General features: G+C 54.6%; 1 protein-coding gene across 7 annotated transcripts in view; it reads left to right on the top strand.

Moving 5' to 3' along the window:
• NECTIN1 (nectin cell adhesion molecule 1) overlaps positions 1 to 17,318 on the top strand; it is a 155,624-nt gene that overhangs the window by 55,967 nt on the left and 82,339 nt on the right. For all 7 annotated transcript variants that reach the window (XM_008164527.4, XM_042851884.2, XM_042851882.2 and 4 more), the window contains exons 2-4: positions 8,364 to 8,714; positions 9,333 to 9,635; positions 10,096 to 10,213. In XM_008164527.4, coding sequence (XP_008162749.2) covers positions 8,364 to 8,714; positions 9,333 to 9,635; positions 10,096 to 10,213 — 772 coding nt within the window. The remainder of the gene's footprint in view (positions 1 to 8,363; positions 8,715 to 9,332; positions 9,636 to 10,095; positions 10,214 to 17,318) is intronic.

Genomic DNA, 17,318 nt, shown 5'->3' on the forward strand with positions numbered 1-17,318 from the left:
TTCACACTGGGCGAAGCGGCTGCTCTGAAGTCAGTGGACCCAGAGCTGTGGGAAAGCCATGGGAGTGGGTGGAGAATCACTATAGTGAGTCTAGTCTGCAGTTCATTTTCTAGAGGGGTGCCATTTGCCAGTCACAGAAGTAGGAAACTTGAGAGGCTGTGTGGCCTAGTGGATAGGGCTGGTTCTCAGGAGACCTTGGGCCTATTTCTAACTCTACCACTGACCTGTTGTGTGGTCTTGGGCAAATCACATCCCCTCTCCCTGTATCTGTTTCCGTCTTGTATATTTAGCCTGTAAGCTCTTGGGGATGGGGGCTGTCTCTTACTGTGTCTGTGCAGTGCCCAGCACAACGGAGCACTGATCTTGGGCGGGGTCTGTAGGTGCTACCATCAGAGCAGTCATCACAATAGTGCCAGGAAAGTTATAATAAAGCCTTGAGGGGAATTAGTGGAAAATCAAAAAAGATCCAGGGCAGATCTTTCTTTCAGGATTCAGTGTTGACTGATGGCATCCGGGCGGAGATTGAAGTTTAGCCACCAGGCCGGACCAGCCTAGGCATGCTTCCTCTCCATTGTACCTCAACCTGGGTCTGTTTCCATTATCCGGTACCATTAGACTGCCAGCAAAGGGGCGAGATGTGAGGTGGTTTTGTGATGTGGACACTCCTTGGAACTAGACAGAGACCTACCAAAAAAATTCACTTCACTCGAGGCCACTGGCCAGCCATCAGCTGGTGACATCTCTGTCGTCACGCCTGACCTACTCTGGCTATGAACCGGTGACCTCGAGTGAAAGGGGCTGTCTATCCCATTAGCAATCCCAAGCCAAGATTGGTCTTTCTTTTCTGAGAGGGATTTGAACGGAAGCCAGAGGCGGCATTGTAAGCCACGTCACTGAATCTGCAGCGCCTTGATGTCATATCGCTGTGGGAGGCAATGCCTTAGCTTGCAATTTTCTCAACTTGTCCCTGCCATGATCTTAATGTTATTTCAACCCAGTCTGGACATTTTGCATTTGTATGCCACTGTGTCACCTTCAGTGGCAATCTTGCCACACTATCTCCCTAGCTATCTCTCTGTCTTATTACTAATGCGCCTCTTGCATGGCTGTCTAAGCACTACTGTCTAATCCCTCTGGTATCTGAGCTCGCAAGCTGAGCAAGGTTGAGGTGGATCAGTATTTGAATAAGAGACCTCCAATGAAGGGCTGGTGTGCTGCAGGAAGTGGTGCATTGGTGATTCATTAGGGAGCACTCTCCTTTCTCAGCCAGCAACCAGCTGGTGACTAAGCATGGCGTGGTGAGAGCGGTGCCTGTCGGAAGAGATGTAGAAAGAAGTTTCTAACGCCTAGTGATCAGTTAAAATCTCCTGGGCATTTTTTTTTTTTGGTACTTTTTTTGCAAGAGGAAGGGTGTTAATCCCAGTGTCTTGGCCATGTCCCAGCTCAGGTAATTACACCCTGCCTCTCAAAATTCCCCACGTGGTTTCAGCTGGATTCAAGATTCTTTATTACTTCCCATCCTCCCCAGACCATGTGCAGTGTTGCTGTGGGCTGTTCGATGCCTGCTGCATTCTGCTCCAGAGGTGGCTGCATTTCAGTGCCAAGTGACTTGATCTTTGTGTATATATAGGACCACACCTACAGAAGTCAATGGGAACTGTGGGTGTACAGAGCCTCTCAGGACTGGGTTCTAGAGAAAAGTAAAAAATTAACACATTATAAATAAACATAGGCTGTAGTGTAGACATAGCCTGAGACACAAGGGCCTTTGCATCTCTGACCTGTCATAACATTTGTGTCAGCAAGGTACACAAAGATATTGCCACACCATAGGGGAGTCTCACCAGGCTGATGCCAAGGGCTGTTTCAACGCCTTAGGGGCAGGAAGGATATCTGGGAACGGGCGGGAGAAATCCATGGCGGTTGGGCCAATGTGAAGTTGTGCAAAGCAGCGTGAAGTTCACACGGTTCTTACTAACAAAGAGCGATCAATTGGGTACACGACAGTGCACCAGAGCGTCAATCTGCTGTCTCCAGCGATCGCTGGATCGTCTACAGCAGTGGTTCCCAAACTTGTTCCGCCGCTTGTGCAGGGAAAGCCCCTGGCGGGCCGGGCCGGTTTGTTTACCTGCCGCGTCCGCAGGTTCAGCCGATCGCGGCTCCCAGGGGCCACGGTTTGCTGCTCCAGGCCAATGGGAGCTGCTGGAAGCGGCGCGGGCCGAGGGACGTACTGGCTGTTGCTTCCCGCAGCCCCCATTGGCCTGGAGCAGCGAACCGCGGCCAGTGGGAGCTGCGATCGGCCGAACCTGCGGACGCGGCAGGTAAACAAACCGGCCCGGCCCGCCAGGGGCTTTCCCTGCACAAGCGGCAGAACAAGTTTGGGAACCACTGGTCTACAGAGCTCTCTGAGTGGGAGGCGAGACTCTTGAGGGGCAGTATATTAGGCAGCCATGTCCGCAAAGCACGGTGCTATCCCTTTCATTCGAGTGGGAGATGCTCTTGTTCTTAGCACTGACGAGCCCAGGTTCCAGGTGACGGTGCAGGGCTTGGCAGGCACCAGAGAGCAGTGCTGGTGGCTGCTAAGAGGCCTGTCTCATGGGGAGGAAGGAGGGGCTGGGGGAGGAAGGAGTCCCTTGGTTAGAAGGTGGAGGTGTTGGTGCAGCAGGAGGGATGGGGGTAGTTCAGTGGGTCTCTTAGAGCCTGTTCTTCTATCCTAGCCCAACACTCGGGGGCCTCACGAGGCCAGACCCAGCTATTGCCTGGGACGCAGGGGAAGTATGAGCCAGAGGACCTCTGTACGCATCCTCCTCCCGCCACGCCCCTCCTAGCTCCCTGCCGATGCCGGAGGGTGCAGCCGGCTCTGTGCTGAGCACAGCTGCCGGAGCGCTGGAGCCTCACGTGGCCCAGCGAGTGTCTGGAATGAGGCTCCGGGAGAAAAGACTCCACACGAAGCACTTCGGAAGCCAGGGCGGGGAAGTGGGGCCGAGGTCTCGGCTAATGAAGTCAGGGCACCGGCATGTCTCCAGCACTCAGCTAGGGCTTTTTGGCCCTAGGACTAGGAAGGAGGGCACAACTGGGCATGCTCTGATGCTACTCAGCGCTCTGCCTAGCTAGCTAGCTGCCTCCCGGGCAGAGGAAGGGACAGGTCAACAGGCTCTTGGCGATCTGGCACGGGAGCAGCAGAGCTGGACATGGGCCCACCCCTCCGACTCCCGCATCACACACACCCTGGGCTCTTCCAGGCCTCTCCAGAGGCTGATTGGGGGCGTTATCTTCTCTCCTGCGTGTGCACACTCTCTGATTCCCATCAATAATTTGTGCATTGGCCCTGATGAATTATTGAGTGTGCACTGGGCCAAGGGGAGAGAAGCCATCCAGTCTCAGTCACCTTGCAAGCAAACGCCCTCGAGGGCAGCTGGCTGCTCCGTGGCAGCCAATCTACACTCTGGCTGCAGGTTTAGGTTGGGGAGCAGAGGGAGGTCGCTCGTGTTCGCTGGTAACTTGCAAAAAGCCTTGGCTCCGTCTGACCTCGTTCTCGGTGATGCGAGCCGGGATTTGGTGTTGTCGCTTGGAGTGGAGGTGGGGTTGTTTCCCCACATGGGATCTGGGGTGCTGCAAGCCAGGAGGGGTCATCAGAGGTTTGTCTCCTCTCCCAAAGCAGCCATCAGCGTTCAGACACCTTGGGAGGAAACATGATTTCCGCGTACTGGTTGTTTTCTTGTTATATTTTTCCCCCCTGCAGCCTCTGACAGTTAGGAATGTGGTTTTTTTTAAAGCAGCTGCATGTAGAAGCCTGACTACCAGCCGGGCACGGTGCCCATCTGGATCCTCAACCGGCCTCAGTCAGAGTGGCTTCTTTGGCATGGCCACACTGCTTTCTGCCGGCCGTGGATCCAGCCCTCCGTGTCTGGGAGGTGAGGGGCCCCCCTGTCATGGGGGATCTGGCAGCTGCTTCTTGTTCTACACACGTTGGAGATCAGGATCAAATTTAACATTATCCAGGTCTCTGCCATCTTGCTGGGCATGGGTGCAGCCATCATGTTCCATGTCCCTCTGCCCTAACCCCTGGTTCTGTGCGGCCTGCTACACCATATCCCTGTATCCTAGGACCTCATGCTCCATCACCCTGATTCCCAGCCACTCCAGCTCCATTTCCGTGTACCCCAGCCCTTGCCCTCTGCCCAGTGCTGTTTCCCTTTATCCCAGCGCTCGTTCTGCTCTGTTTGCATGTCCCTGCGTCCGTTCCACTGCCATGTGCCCGGGACCCTGCTGCTCCCTCTCCATGACTCCAGGCTTGGAAAGATCCAGGCAGGGGAGAGAAGGCTATTTTCCGTGGCAGAATAGCAAGCCAGGCTGAATGCCCCGGCCTGGGAAGTGTACTGCAGTTCCAGCTCTTTGAAGAACCTGACCAGTTTTGTAAGGATCCTTAATTAGTTTCCTCGGACATTGCCGGGAACAGAGCTCGGGGTAATGGAATGGAATTAACATAGGGGAAATTGAAGCTGAATATAAAGAAAAGCTTCCTGAGGGTATCCACCTGTCTGTCTGTGTATCCTATTCCTCATCATTATCATCATCCCAATGATATCTCTAAGGTGCCTGTCACCTTAGCATCTGGCCTGTGGAAAAGCATCCCTTGGGCAGTGATGGAAACTCCGTTTTTTTAGGCCACCCATCCCCTTGCCATTGGGACATCGCTCCTCTCCCTGTAACTGCATTGGCAGGGGGGTGCCCCAGAGAACCCCGGAGGGTTCTTCTGTCTCTGACGTCCATGATTCTCTGGCCAATCACTCGCTTTTCTGGCCCTTGTGGTGAGGAGTCCAGCCTCAGCAAGGAGTGTGGTTTTCTGCTGTCCATTCGCCGAACTGAAAGCGAACATGGCCTCTTCCTCTTCTGTTGGTCTTTGGAAAGCTGGGCTTGTGAGGAACAGCTGAAGCCTGTAGGTCACAGAGCTTATGCGGAACCGGAGCCAGCTGCACCATCGCCCAAGCCCCGGAGCCAACAGCTCACTTTGAGAACCAGAGCTTGTTGAGGGAGGTTTCTCACTGGTGGCTGAGCCTACCTGCCTGTGCTGGTAGCGCTTCAGAAGAAGGTGGGGCTGGGGCTGATGAATCCATCCTCCCCAGGCCTTGGGAGCAAGAGGGAGTGCTTAGCACACCTACATGCAGGCAGCAGTGAGCCGTGCAGGCGTCTGTTCCCAGGACCTTTGTTACGTGACTGTCTCTGCTAGCCGGCAAGCTCCCACACGCTCTCCGGGGCTGTAAACACTTCAGAGCTGGGATGCTTGCAAGGCTCTGGCTTACCTCTGCAGGTGCAGCCAGTTCTGCAAGAGGCTTTCTCACCTGGAGGGCAGAAGGATCCTAGCATGCAGCCCGACGAATTGGCTGCGCCGCATTTCCCGCCTCCCTCGAATCCCGGCCTGGTATTAGGAAGCACGGTGCTGCTCTTTGCCCTCGTAGCGTGCTCCATCACCCAGTGCTCCTTGTGCTGCTAAGGGGGCCGCTGTTCATAACAGGTCCCAGATCTCTGCCCCCTGGTTAGGGGGTGCTGTGCTGAGAGCTTCATTGCCCAGACATTCTTCATCCATCTCAGTCCTGCTGCCATTCCCTTCCTGACTCCGGCTGGTCCTATCTGTCATTGCTCCAGCGTGGCATCGGGAGGTGCGGTGCTGCTGGGGGTGCTCTGCTCGGCATCAGCTGGCTCCGTCTCCTCCCACACCAAAGGGCTGCTGTGCAGCTCCCAAAGTAAAACGACATTTGCAGTGCTGCTCTGCGGGGTCATTAGCTGTATCTAAAGGCCAAGAGGCGCGCGGTGGCACCTCACGTCACCAGTGCCTGGTGCTCCCCAGCTGCACACACCCAGTGCCTTTCAGTGACTCTTAGCAGAGCATTAGGCAAGCACCTGTTCCCTGGCGGTGCTGAGTGACTGGCAGGGGCATGAAGCCTGGCTGAAGGAGAGAGCCCGTACTCAGCCCAGAGGAAGGGTGTTGAGGCTTCATTGTTGCCCTGCTGTGGGCTACGGGTGAAGTGTCAGTGCTGGGCAGGTTTTGTTAAGATCCCTTCTGGGCTCAGCCGGGCCGCGGCGAGGGCTGCAGACTGCAGGAGGGAAGCAAGTGCAGCCGGCTTTAAACAAAATGCTGGGAGTGAGCATGTGCCTCCGTGAGGACGTGTGTGTGGATGTGTGTTTGAGAGGGGGAACCCCTGTCTGTGGATGTGTGTGTGTGTGTGTGTGCCTGCGTGTGAGCGAGGAGAAGTGTGTGCCTGAGTGAGGACGTGTGTGTGTGTGAGATTGGAAATGTGCGAGTGTGTGACAGAGGGCACGTGTCCATGAGGGATTGTATGTGGAGGGATAGATGTGTGTCTGAGGACGTGCGTGAGAATATGTTTGAGAGGACACTGGGTTAATGTACACGTGTGTGTACTTGGGGTGGGGGCCCGTGGGGAGCTAATTCGGTTTTGCACTCACTTGGACCTAGTTGGCCATTAGAAGAGTGGGAGCGCAGAGGCCAGACTGTTTCTAGCCTTGGCTCTGACAGCAGCAGTATTGATGCCCTTGCACTTAGCAGCAATGGCTTTGAATGGCCGTGTGTGCTGACCATGAAGATACTCTGTCTCCATTTCTCCTACATCCCTCCCTCTCTGTCTCCTGACCCTCCCTTCCTCTCCATCACCCTTTCTTGTACTTCTTTCTTTTTACCCCTTTCCCTCCTCCTACCCTTTCTCTCTTTCCCTGGGCTCCCTCTCTCACACTCTGCACACATGCGTTTCAGCCTCCTCCGTAAGGGAGTGAGCAGAACCCGCTTTTCCAGTTCTCTGCACCTTGCTCTTCCAATACATTTTTAATATAAATACCAACTGTATAATTATTGGAGCGTTATCTCTAAACACACAGATTAGAGGAAGATGTGGCAGCAGCCATAGATGAATTTAAATGTTGATCTTGTGAGAGACTTTATTTCCCACTCTGTAGAGGGAGGAATCACCTGGGACAGAAGAATAACCATTAAGAATATGCTACGCTTCTGCTGAGCGCCTTTCATCTCTGTGTTACAGAGCCTGTGTCTAGGAATGGCTTCATCTGCCTCTAAAATGCAGCCACCTCTGGGGTGGAACGAGGCAGCAGTTTGCCAACTGACAGCAACAATGCACAACAGGAAAGGAAAGGTCAGGAAGTGAAAAATAGAGTATCTGGCTGGAGCAGCCTGTGTGCCTGGGTGTTCTCATAACCCTGTTCTTCAGATTTGCTCTGAAAATCACAGTCTAGGCCTCAGCAGCTCAATGAGAGTATCTCCACTGACCTTAATGGGAGTTGGAGCAAGCCATTAATCTGCATGGGCTTGTTTTCCTCTGCATGTGTGTGTGTGTGTGTGTGTTTTTTGAGCACACACACACGTGCATGCATGTGTCAGTTTGCAAGTGTCTTTTGCACCCTTGGGATGGATCAAATGCTGCCAACAAATCTTCCTGAGTAACTCCCCTTGCTTTCAGTGAGCCACCTGCAATGTCCTGAGAGCGGAGTTTGGCCAAGCATGTAGCTGGATGCGCACATGTAAGTTCATGTGTGTACAGTGGGTACCTGGTTATGTGGTTCCCCCATGCCTAGAACAGTCAATGTGTCTGTGCATGTGTGTGATGGCGCGGGGTGTGTGGTGTGTGGATGTGTGCGAAGGGTATGCTTATATAGCCATGTGTGTGCTGTATATTTGCAGTAATGACTAGTGGCATGTGATATGTTTCCCAAGTGTAAAAGCATCAGCTTGTTTGTCCATCCCCAGGCCGTAAGGGGATGGTCACAGGGCACCACATTAGCCATTGGGCTCTAGACCTAACTGGGTGGCTACGAGCGGGAAGGGAGCAGCAGACCTCACTGGCCGGCATGGCTGGGGGATATCAGCCCTTATCGAACAGCTATTGTAGGTGGGGTTGCAGTTTGTTATACAACAGCAGTGGGGCTGGCTCCCCCAGAGACTGACGTGGGTCCCAGCCAGCCCTGGCTGCAGAGGGCTCCATGGCGTTACATCGGGGTGGATTTGGCCCGGAGAGTTTTGTTATGTGACGCTATGTCCTGCGCTGGGGACGGACCTCTGGGGTCCAATAGCTCTTGGCTAACTGGAAGGCAGGCGGCAGGGACCATAAGCCCCCAACGTCCATAGGGCGGTGCGCTCTGCAATCAAATGCTGTAGGAATTGGCCCAGTGTATCGACTGCCTGACAAATTCCTGGGGCAGCTGAAATTCAGGGGGTGGTCACGGAACGTCAGCTCCTTGGCTGCTATGCGCCAAGGGGTTCCAGAGACCAGGATCCCTTCGTTCCTCTCTCTCTCTTTCTCAATCTCATCCACGTCTTCCCTGCTCTGTCGTTGCAGGGCTCCGGGCTCAGACCGTCCTGGTCAATGACACAGTCTCGGGGTTCATCGGGACGGACGTGGTCCTTCACTGTAGCTTCACCAACCCGCTCCCCAGTGTGAAGATCACGCAGGTCACGTGGCAGAAGGCCACCAATGGCTCCAAGCAGAATGTGGCCATCTACAACCCCGCCATGGGGGTCTCCATCCTCTCCCCCTACAAGGAGCGCGTGACCTTCCGTAACCCCTCCTTTAAGGATGGCACCATCCAGCTGTCCCGGCTGGAGCTGGAGGATGAGGGCGTGTACATCTGCGAATTTGCCACCTTCCCAACCGGCAACCGGGAGAGCCAGCTGAACCTCACCGTGCTGGGTAAGATATAGCCATTGTCTTGGGCCGGATGCTCAGCCCGTATCACTGCCCTGGGTCAGAGTCACCCACCGAGCGCCTTCTGGAACCTGGGACCAGCGACCTAGGACTCCCTGAGGCTCTGGTGGGGGGAATCCCTTGGTTTAAATCGCACCCACAGAGCTCTTTCTCCATAATCTGGCATTGCCAGGAGCACGGGGAGGCTGAACTAGTTTGCTAAGTGGCTTGAGAGTCCCAGATGAAAGACACTAGAGCGATACAAAGCATTAGTAGGGTTCCTCCCTGGAGCTCTCTTAGCCTGGGTTTGTGGGTAGAGAGACCTTGGCCTAGGATTCCCCCACAAGGCTCTCTCTAACTTGGGCTTCTCAGGGAAGGAGAGAATTCAACTGTCCATCCAATGTGTCACCACCCTTCTTCATGACCTGCAGCCTGGAGGGTTGGATCTCCAGTGGGTGAGGTTCAGAGAAGCTCTGCTGAGACTGCAGGAAATTTGCTCGAGTTCTGGATCAGGCCAGGGAGAGCCCAGCTATGGGGCTGTACTGCTGGGTGTCCTGGGGGTTGGGAGCCGTGGGGATTGGTGGTGATTTTATAACCTCTCCCTGCTCTGCTGTCTCTTTGTAGCCAAGCCCACCAACCGGATGGAGGGCACCACCCGGCCCCTCGTAGCCAGATCCGGCAAGACGGAAAAGATCCTGGTAGCCACCTGCATGTCCTCCAATGGGAAGCCGCCCAGCACCGTCACCTGGGACACCAAGCTCAAAGGGGAGGCGGAGTTCCAGGAGATCAAGAACAGCAACGGCACCATCACGGTGATCAGCCGGTACCGCCTAGTGCCGAGCCGGGAGGCCCACCGGCAGCAGCTCATGTGCGTGGTCAATTACCAACTGGACCGTTTCACCGACAGCATGACCCTCAATGTGCAGTGTAAGTGAGAGAGCAATGAGGCAGGCCAACTGCCAAGGCCTGGTGTCTTGACTGAATATCCCCCGGGCGGGGAGGGTCATGAGCTTGCTGCAGGGGTGGAGACCAGTGCCGGGCCCTCCTTGGGGTAGAAGAGAACAGCGTGATCTCTTGGAATAACCACTCACCCTCCCTCCCTCTCTCACCCACTCCTTCCTTTTGCCCATTCTTTCTCTCCCTTTCCACCTCTCCCTTCTTCCTGTCTTCCTCTCTAATGTTCTCTGTCCCCATCTCCCATTCTCCTGCATTCCCACTGTTCCTCCATCCTTCTTTTCTGTGTTTTCACCCCCATCGCTGTCTCCTCATTTCTCCTTTTCCCTTCCTCTCCCATTTCCTTCCCCCTCCCCTCCTTTCTCCATCTCTCTTTCTTCTACCCCCCCCCTCCCCCCGCCCTGTTTCTTGCCATCCCTCTCTTCCCTGACAGATGAGCCAGAAGTCACCATCGAGGGCTTTGACGGCAACTGGTTTTTGAACCGGAAGGATGTGAAACTGACGTGCAAATCCGATGCCAACCCCCCTGCTACCACCTACCAATGGAGGCTGTAAGTACCCCCAAGGCATCCAGCCCTGTAGCAGCACACACACTTCCCACGGAAGCCAGGGAGCTCTCCTTGGAGAGCTAGAAGACTCCTACCAACTGGTACTTGGACTCCCGTAAGGCCTGGTTGCAGAGCTGTGTATAGAGACCCAGGGCCTGGCTCTGCTCTCACTGATGCTGCTGTGAATCCGGAGTATCTCCATTGCCGTCAGTGGGGTAAAACCTGTGCCCTTGAGAGGAGAAATGGGGCCTCGGGGTCACTAGAGACTGAAACCATCTTCCCACGGGACGCTCAGGGCGGCAGAGAGAAATCTCTACTTCTTTGGGGGCGAAATGGGCTGTGTATAGAAATCCTGACTCTGCCGGGATTAAAACTAGCTTTCTATAGGGAACTCACGCCTGCACCTGTATGGGGCAGCTCCTCCGCTGGTGTAAACCATACACCAGCGGAGAAGCACGTCTATAAATCCTACCTCTCTATGGACTGCCTCTACATAGAACTCTGGTGCACCTATAGAAGGGTCTATCCATCGGGACTGAAACCAGCTTTCTGCGGGGGGGGGTCTCGCTGCCAATTCAGGGGGTCTGGAGTCGCTGCTGTCCGGGACTTTGACCTTTTCAGCTCCCTCACCCCCTCCCCATGGAGCCTGGCCTGTCAGACACAGAGCAACCTGCTTCCTCTGCCAGCCATGCCTACAGGACAGCCTGCGGGGGTGTGGCTGCAGACCGTGCTGGCGGGGAAGGCACCGGAGCTTTCCAGGCGACTGGGGACACCAGTGCCTTTCCAGGCGGATGGACTCACGTGGCCTGACAGCTGAGATGACACGGATGGGGCTGGGGTTTGGTCTGAGCCCCAGCGCTTCTGCCTGGCATGGGCAAAGATTTCCAGGTCTGCTCACAGCTCTGCTAACAGGCTCTGTGGGGGATGGGGCGGGGTGGGGAGCTGAAAAGGTCCCTTCCCCCAGGATTACATCCCCTCCCTGCTCTCTCGGGTTATTCTCCTGCCCACGGCCTCCTCCAGGCCCAGCACTTGCCAAGGGGAAGAGAATTCAGACCCAGTGGGCCCCGCCATCTCCGATGGAGGGGAACAGGCAACAGGCAAGGAGCTTCCAGCTCCCTCCCGCCCCTCTCGGCCCCGGTTTGCATTAATTAGGCACCATTGCCGGTCAATCTGACAAGGACCCGAGAGCGGGGAGAGCTGGGCTGCGAGGGCCGTTGAACTGCGGCGGCAGGAGGATCCCTTGATGCACAGGAGAAGAGCAGAAAACGCTGCTGCCCTGCCCCTGTTGTGTTCATGGTGGCTGGGAGATTGACCCCAGCACAATGAGCTGCGCAAGGGGACCCAGGAGTGAAGGGCTGCAGGTTAGCATACTTCCCTAGCAAACCCGGGTGCATGGTGCCAGCTGCAGGCTCCGCTGGGGCATGAAGACTCCATCTGCCAGCCCCTTTCCAGTGCGGAGACGGAGCATAGCTGTGACGTGTCCAGACGCAGACATGCTCTCCGGGGCCCCAGGAGAAGAGACGCCCTTTGTTGCATGGAGGTCGAGCAGGTGGTGGGACACACATAACTCCATGGCTTCCCTTCAATCTTGGAGGCTCTAGCTCCATCACTGGACCTGACGGAGTAACCCAGCTGTCACTCCATTACCTCTGAGTGTGCATATATGGCAGTGGCCCTTATATAGACCTTCGCATCTCCATGAAGCTGGACAGACATCCAATAATCCTCCCAACCCTCCTATAAGGAGGGTGAGTATTATTCTCCCTGTGCTGCAAGTGGGGAAACTGAGGCACGGAGCGGCATAGTGACTTGCCCAAGCTCACTCAGCGAGTCAGTAGCAGAGCCAGAAAAAGAACCCAGGAGTTCGGCAGTGGTGCGGGGGATTGTCATGTGTGCCTACAGGGATTAAAGAGCACAAGTTCTCTTGACTTTATGCACCTTTGAAAATCTCTCCCTGCAATGAACCTCATTCTAACCAACCTCCCTTTGGCGCAGCCCTCCCCACATTTCAGTCATTAAATGGAAGCAATTCAGCCTCCTCCAGGTTGTCAGCTTTGGGCTGAAAGCCCTAAAGGGAAGGAGGAGTGAGCCGGAGCCGTTGGGGGTTTAGATGAAAATTGACGGAACCTGGAGTGGTTATTTCTTTTTGCATTCACGGAGCTTAAAAACCGTTCAAACGGATTCTTTTCTCTTCGGCTGGCGCTTGTCGTCGGGAAAGCGGCTCTCAAAATGTCTTTGCAGGGAGCCAGAGTTATTCTCTCTCATGTCGCTTCCCGCATCAGGCTGCTTGGCTTACGAGCCTGAAGAGGATTCTTCTGTCACCGCCGCCAATTCTTCCCCTGTAAACTCCATGTGGCTCTTGGCACCTCTTGCACCATCACCCAGCGCAGCGCAGAGAGAGGGTTTCACGCGTGATACAGGAGGCTCCAGCGACCCCTGCAGAGTGGCGTTGGCTCCCGGCGCTAACATCCTTTGGGCAGTAAGGCCAGCTTCCTGGCGTTAAAGGTGGTCCTGTGGGACAAGGGCTGGCCAAGAGCATAGGAGACCAGGATTCAATTCCTGCCTCTGTTCCAGGCTTTGTCTGTCACTTTGGGCAAGTCACATGATCTCCCCATGCCTCAGTTCCCCCTGTGTAAGATGGAGACAATAATACTCCCTTGGTCTGTTTAAATTATAAGCTCTTCAGGGGCAGGCTGTCCCTTACTATGCATGCGTACAGCACCTTGCGCAGTGGGGCCCTGATCTCAGCATGGGGCCTCCAGCTACTGCTGTAACACTAGAGAGAGGCAGACAGCCACGGTATGAGTAAGACGGGGCCATTTTTTCTCAGCCCGGTGAGATTTCCTAGCCCAGGCCAGGTAGGAGGGGCAGTTATAGCCTGCAGGGGATGCAGGGTTCCATACACTCTGCCTGCTGCGTTTCCCTCAGCAAGACCACTTCAGGTGGCGTATTGGTTGGCAACTGGCATAAGCGCTCCCAACTCCCAGAAGGAGGCAACGCCCTGGAGAATTGTACTCCCTGATGCCAGGCCTGGAGTTAGCCCTCCGTGGCCATGCATTTCGTTACAGTTTTAAAATCTAGAAAGACTAAGGATTCTCCTATCGTCCATGTGTGAGTGTGTGTATCTATGGCCCCCGGTCCCGAGGGGACCATGACTCACGACTCAGCCAACCGGGGGCACAGGCTCGTTGGCTGCAGAAGGAGCTGGGGAGAGGAGAAGGGAGAGACAGAGAAAGCCTGCTACTGCGACAAATACCCCTTTGATCCTGTCCTCACCACTCCCTTCCCAGAGGACATACTGGTCAGTGAGGTTTGCGTATAGGTTTATTAAACTGAGAGGGAGTGCTGCAGGGGGAGGAAGGGAAGGGAAAGAAGAGAGAAGTAGTAAAGATAGAGGGAGGGGCATAGAAAGGAGAACAGAGAGATGGGAGGGGAAGAGAGGGGCAAAAGTGCTGTTTGCTTTCTCTCTCTTCCTCCTTGCCACAGACTCTGCTTCCCCGTCAGCTCAGGGCTGCCTATTAGCCTGTTCCCTGGGAGAGACACAGGCCAAAGTCTGGGTTTGGAGCTTGCTAACTAACTCTGCTGCTCCCCAGCAGCCAGGCCCTGGGAGCTGCGTGTGCACGGCGGGAGGGATGGGGATGGTGAGTGATGGGGACAGGGCCACATCGCGAGCGGAGCAGCAGCGCTGGAGAGAAATTCACTCTGACGTGTCCCCCCGTGCTGCTGATTAACGTAGAACTGATTCCCTGCTCCCACGTCAGAGCCCAGCCGGACAGGCTGAGAAATCGCTTCCCAGGCCTTTCGTTAACCTGCGCATCACATTTGCCTGCTTCTGTTCCTGAAGGAGAGGCAGCAAATTACTGGTGATGACACCGCAGCCCTGCCTGGAATGGCAATTCACCCCCTCCCCTTCCCTCGCTTTTGTGTGGCGGAGAGCGGCTGCTGATTCCCTCACTTGCTCGTTACAGTAATCAGCACAGGCTTCCCATTCCCCAACTTGACCCTGCGGGGGGAGCCCGTCAACTCAGCGGGCCCCTTGCCTGGAGACCAGGAGGTGCCTAGCCTCGACCCCACCAGGTTCAAGAAGCCAAGCCTTTCTTTTCATAGCAAGGCTGTCCTCCATCGAGCTAGCACAGCTTACTGTCTCTTACCCTCCCAGAACCACCGGTGGGACCATCACCCTAACAGCAACACCTACCGTACGTCACCTCCCAAGCAGCACATGAACACTGAGCTCTCTGAGCCGTTCTTATCCCTGGTCTACCAGAGAGAGCTGGCCGCATGGAGGCCAGGTCTCGGGGAATCTGTCTGACCATTTCTGGGACACTTTGCAAATCTGAATTACGTTCTCCGTCTGTATCCCCCTATACTTCCCACCCTTTTCTTCCTATCCAACTAGATTAAATTGGAGCGGAAATACCACCAGCTCTAGGGCAGCCCGTTCCTTGTATTAGGGATAGAAAAGCCTCCCTACCTGTAATGCTGCATGCAGTGACTTGAGAGCATGAGTTCCATGCTCAGAGCAGACTGTTCAAAACCAGCATACAAACCCCAAACTGGCTGGGAATACTTAGATTTCACCAACCAAGTATCAAGTGTCAATTCCTCAGGCACTCTAACAGCCTTCACACGGAGTCACAGACAGTCCCCTGGGGTACTCTGATCTATCTCGCCACACAGGTGAGCCTACCTTTCTGATAGCTGGTCCCTTACACCAGGAATAATATTCAGGTTACTTCCAGTCCCAAAGGACCAGTCACTTACCCCCAAGTCAGTTGCACCTTAGGTCCCACACCAAAGACAACGCTTGTAGCCAATCCTATAATAAAACGTTTACAGATTTATAAAATAGGAACAGGGAGTTATATGCAAGGTTAAAGCAGGTGAACATACACACACAAATGAGTTACAATCTTAAGTTTTAAAAGGTAATAGAAGCTTTTATAATAAGCAAGCTCTTCAGGCCCTTTAGGGCTAACCCAGGCTATGCAGCTGGGATCTCGTGCCTGTTCCTAGAAACCCTTGTCCCCCAGAGTCTAAGCAGCACAGAGATACAGAATCTTCTTGTTAGGGTTTTTTTTTTATTCACCTCCTGCCTTAAGCTCTGAGCTGCAAACTCAGCTGATGGGAGAATCCACTTGCATGGCTCCTCTTCATGGGGAGGGGAGGGCAAAACAATCAGTGCCTTTTGTCCTCTTTAACGTTGCACACTAGTTCGTCTGGTGTCGATGGACTTTTCCTGTCGGGCAGGACGTAATGCTTTCTGTTGGAGATCAGCACTTCACACTAGCTAATGTCTCTCTCCTCTCTGGCGATTTACACAGTCACAGAGGCTCACCATACAAGCACTCAAATATTACCTTACAGTATGGGCTACAGAAGGTTGAGACTAATGCAGGCAGCAGCCCACGAGCATTCAATACAGTCTAAACTCTAAACATATTCTTATAACTCTAATACCCGTGTTAACAAGACTAACATGCAGAGGGGCCAGACCGAGCCCAGCCATGTGTTTGTCAGTGTCCATTGAGACACGGGGACCTTGGCATGAGCTGGCCTCTGGTTTGCCAGCCTCACACCCACCAGCTCTGCTGGCAGAAGTGTTTATTTTTTCATTGGGATCTTTGCTCCTGTATTGCAAACCCAGTCTCATTGGTTCTCAGCCCCACAGCTAGGTTGGGAATTAGGTCACATTGAATTAGCCCAGCCCTGGTTTTAACAGATGTGGGAAACTGAGACATAGAAATGGTAGAGAGTCTGCATTAGGATTCAGAATTTGGGAGCCAGGGCACAAGCCTCTCTTTGAGCTGCTATAGCAGAACTCCCGAATAGTACTTGAGGATGCTGGGCTCCAAAGACTGGGAATGGGGGGAAAAAAAAAAGTTGCTAAGCAGGCACACCTGATCAGGGATCAGCTGATTCCCCTATAAAGAGCAGCAGGCCGCTGCAGAAAGGGGATTTTCAGAGAGCCCTAGCAGGAGTATGGAGGCTGCTGGGACTTGGGGAGCAAGGTACAGGCAGGCAAGGCCTGGGAGTGAGCTGATAAGAGGCTAAATAGATTTGAGAACTTGATTTTGGATGCTGCTAATTGAATAAACCAGAATTTGGGAAGGTCTGTGAATGGGGGTGTGAGTGATTGAAGAAGCCCCTTGCAGGAGGACACTGAGGCAGGGGGCTGCTTGCAGGGCTGGCCTGAGGCCATGAGGGGGTGAGTGAGAGTGGCCCCCTGATGACAATACCTAGCCCTTTATACAGATTCTTCCTAATGCCCCATCCATCTCTTTACCCATATTAGTGGGGGATTCCGTGTTACACGAGAGCTGACCATTGCGCCAATCAGCAGCCTCCCTCCAGCAATGACCCAGGGGGCTGCTTAAGTAGAAAGTGGGAACCCTGCATTATGGGCCTGGTCGGTTGTGTAGCGCTCCACGTTGTGGGGCTGCCAAGCTCTGCGGGAATCAGCTGACACCAGGGAGTAGTTCTGTCTGTCCATGGGGATAATAGCACTTCCCTGCCTCCTGGGCTTCTGAGGGGTGCCAGGGTGACTGGCCCCTTTAAGAGGGAGGGGGATCCAGTGCACCAGGGACTTGTTACCAGCCTGGCGTCTACTCCTGTCTCCCTGAGGCCCAGCTGGGCAGCAGGAAATCAATCACAGGTGCACTGGACCTGGCTCCCGCTTAACGGGACTGGTCACCCATGAGAATAGATGTATTCAAGTTGGAGGAGTTTGGATATTCCTGTAACGGGGCCACGTAAGTGCCCTATGCAGGCTGGCTTCGGTGGGCCCAGGATTAGGCCAGTGCCGAGCGCTTGGGAAAATGCCAACGTCTGGGTGCAGATTTCCAGCTGCCAGGGTCCCATTTGGACCCACAGGCACCAAGGTCGTCACTGGGCTCTTGTGGGCCCACATAAGGGCTCAGAAGCCGAACGGCTGCCAGGCTTGAGGAAGTGGGTTTCCTGTCGGGACTGACTCATGGTTACATAGGATGAGCCAGGAAACTGATGGCAAGTCGAGGAGATGGGGGGGTTCTCGGCAGGCATAAACCAGTGCAGCAGCTCCACTGAAATCAACAGAGCGTGGCTGGTTTCCCCCAGCGCGGGGGCTGGC

Source organism: Chrysemys picta, chromosome 16 (genome assembly GCF_011386835.1).
Source record: "Chrysemys picta bellii isolate R12L10 chromosome 16, ASM1138683v2, whole genome shotgun sequence".
Taxonomy (NCBI): Eukaryota; Metazoa; Chordata; order Testudines; family Emydidae; genus Chrysemys; species Chrysemys picta.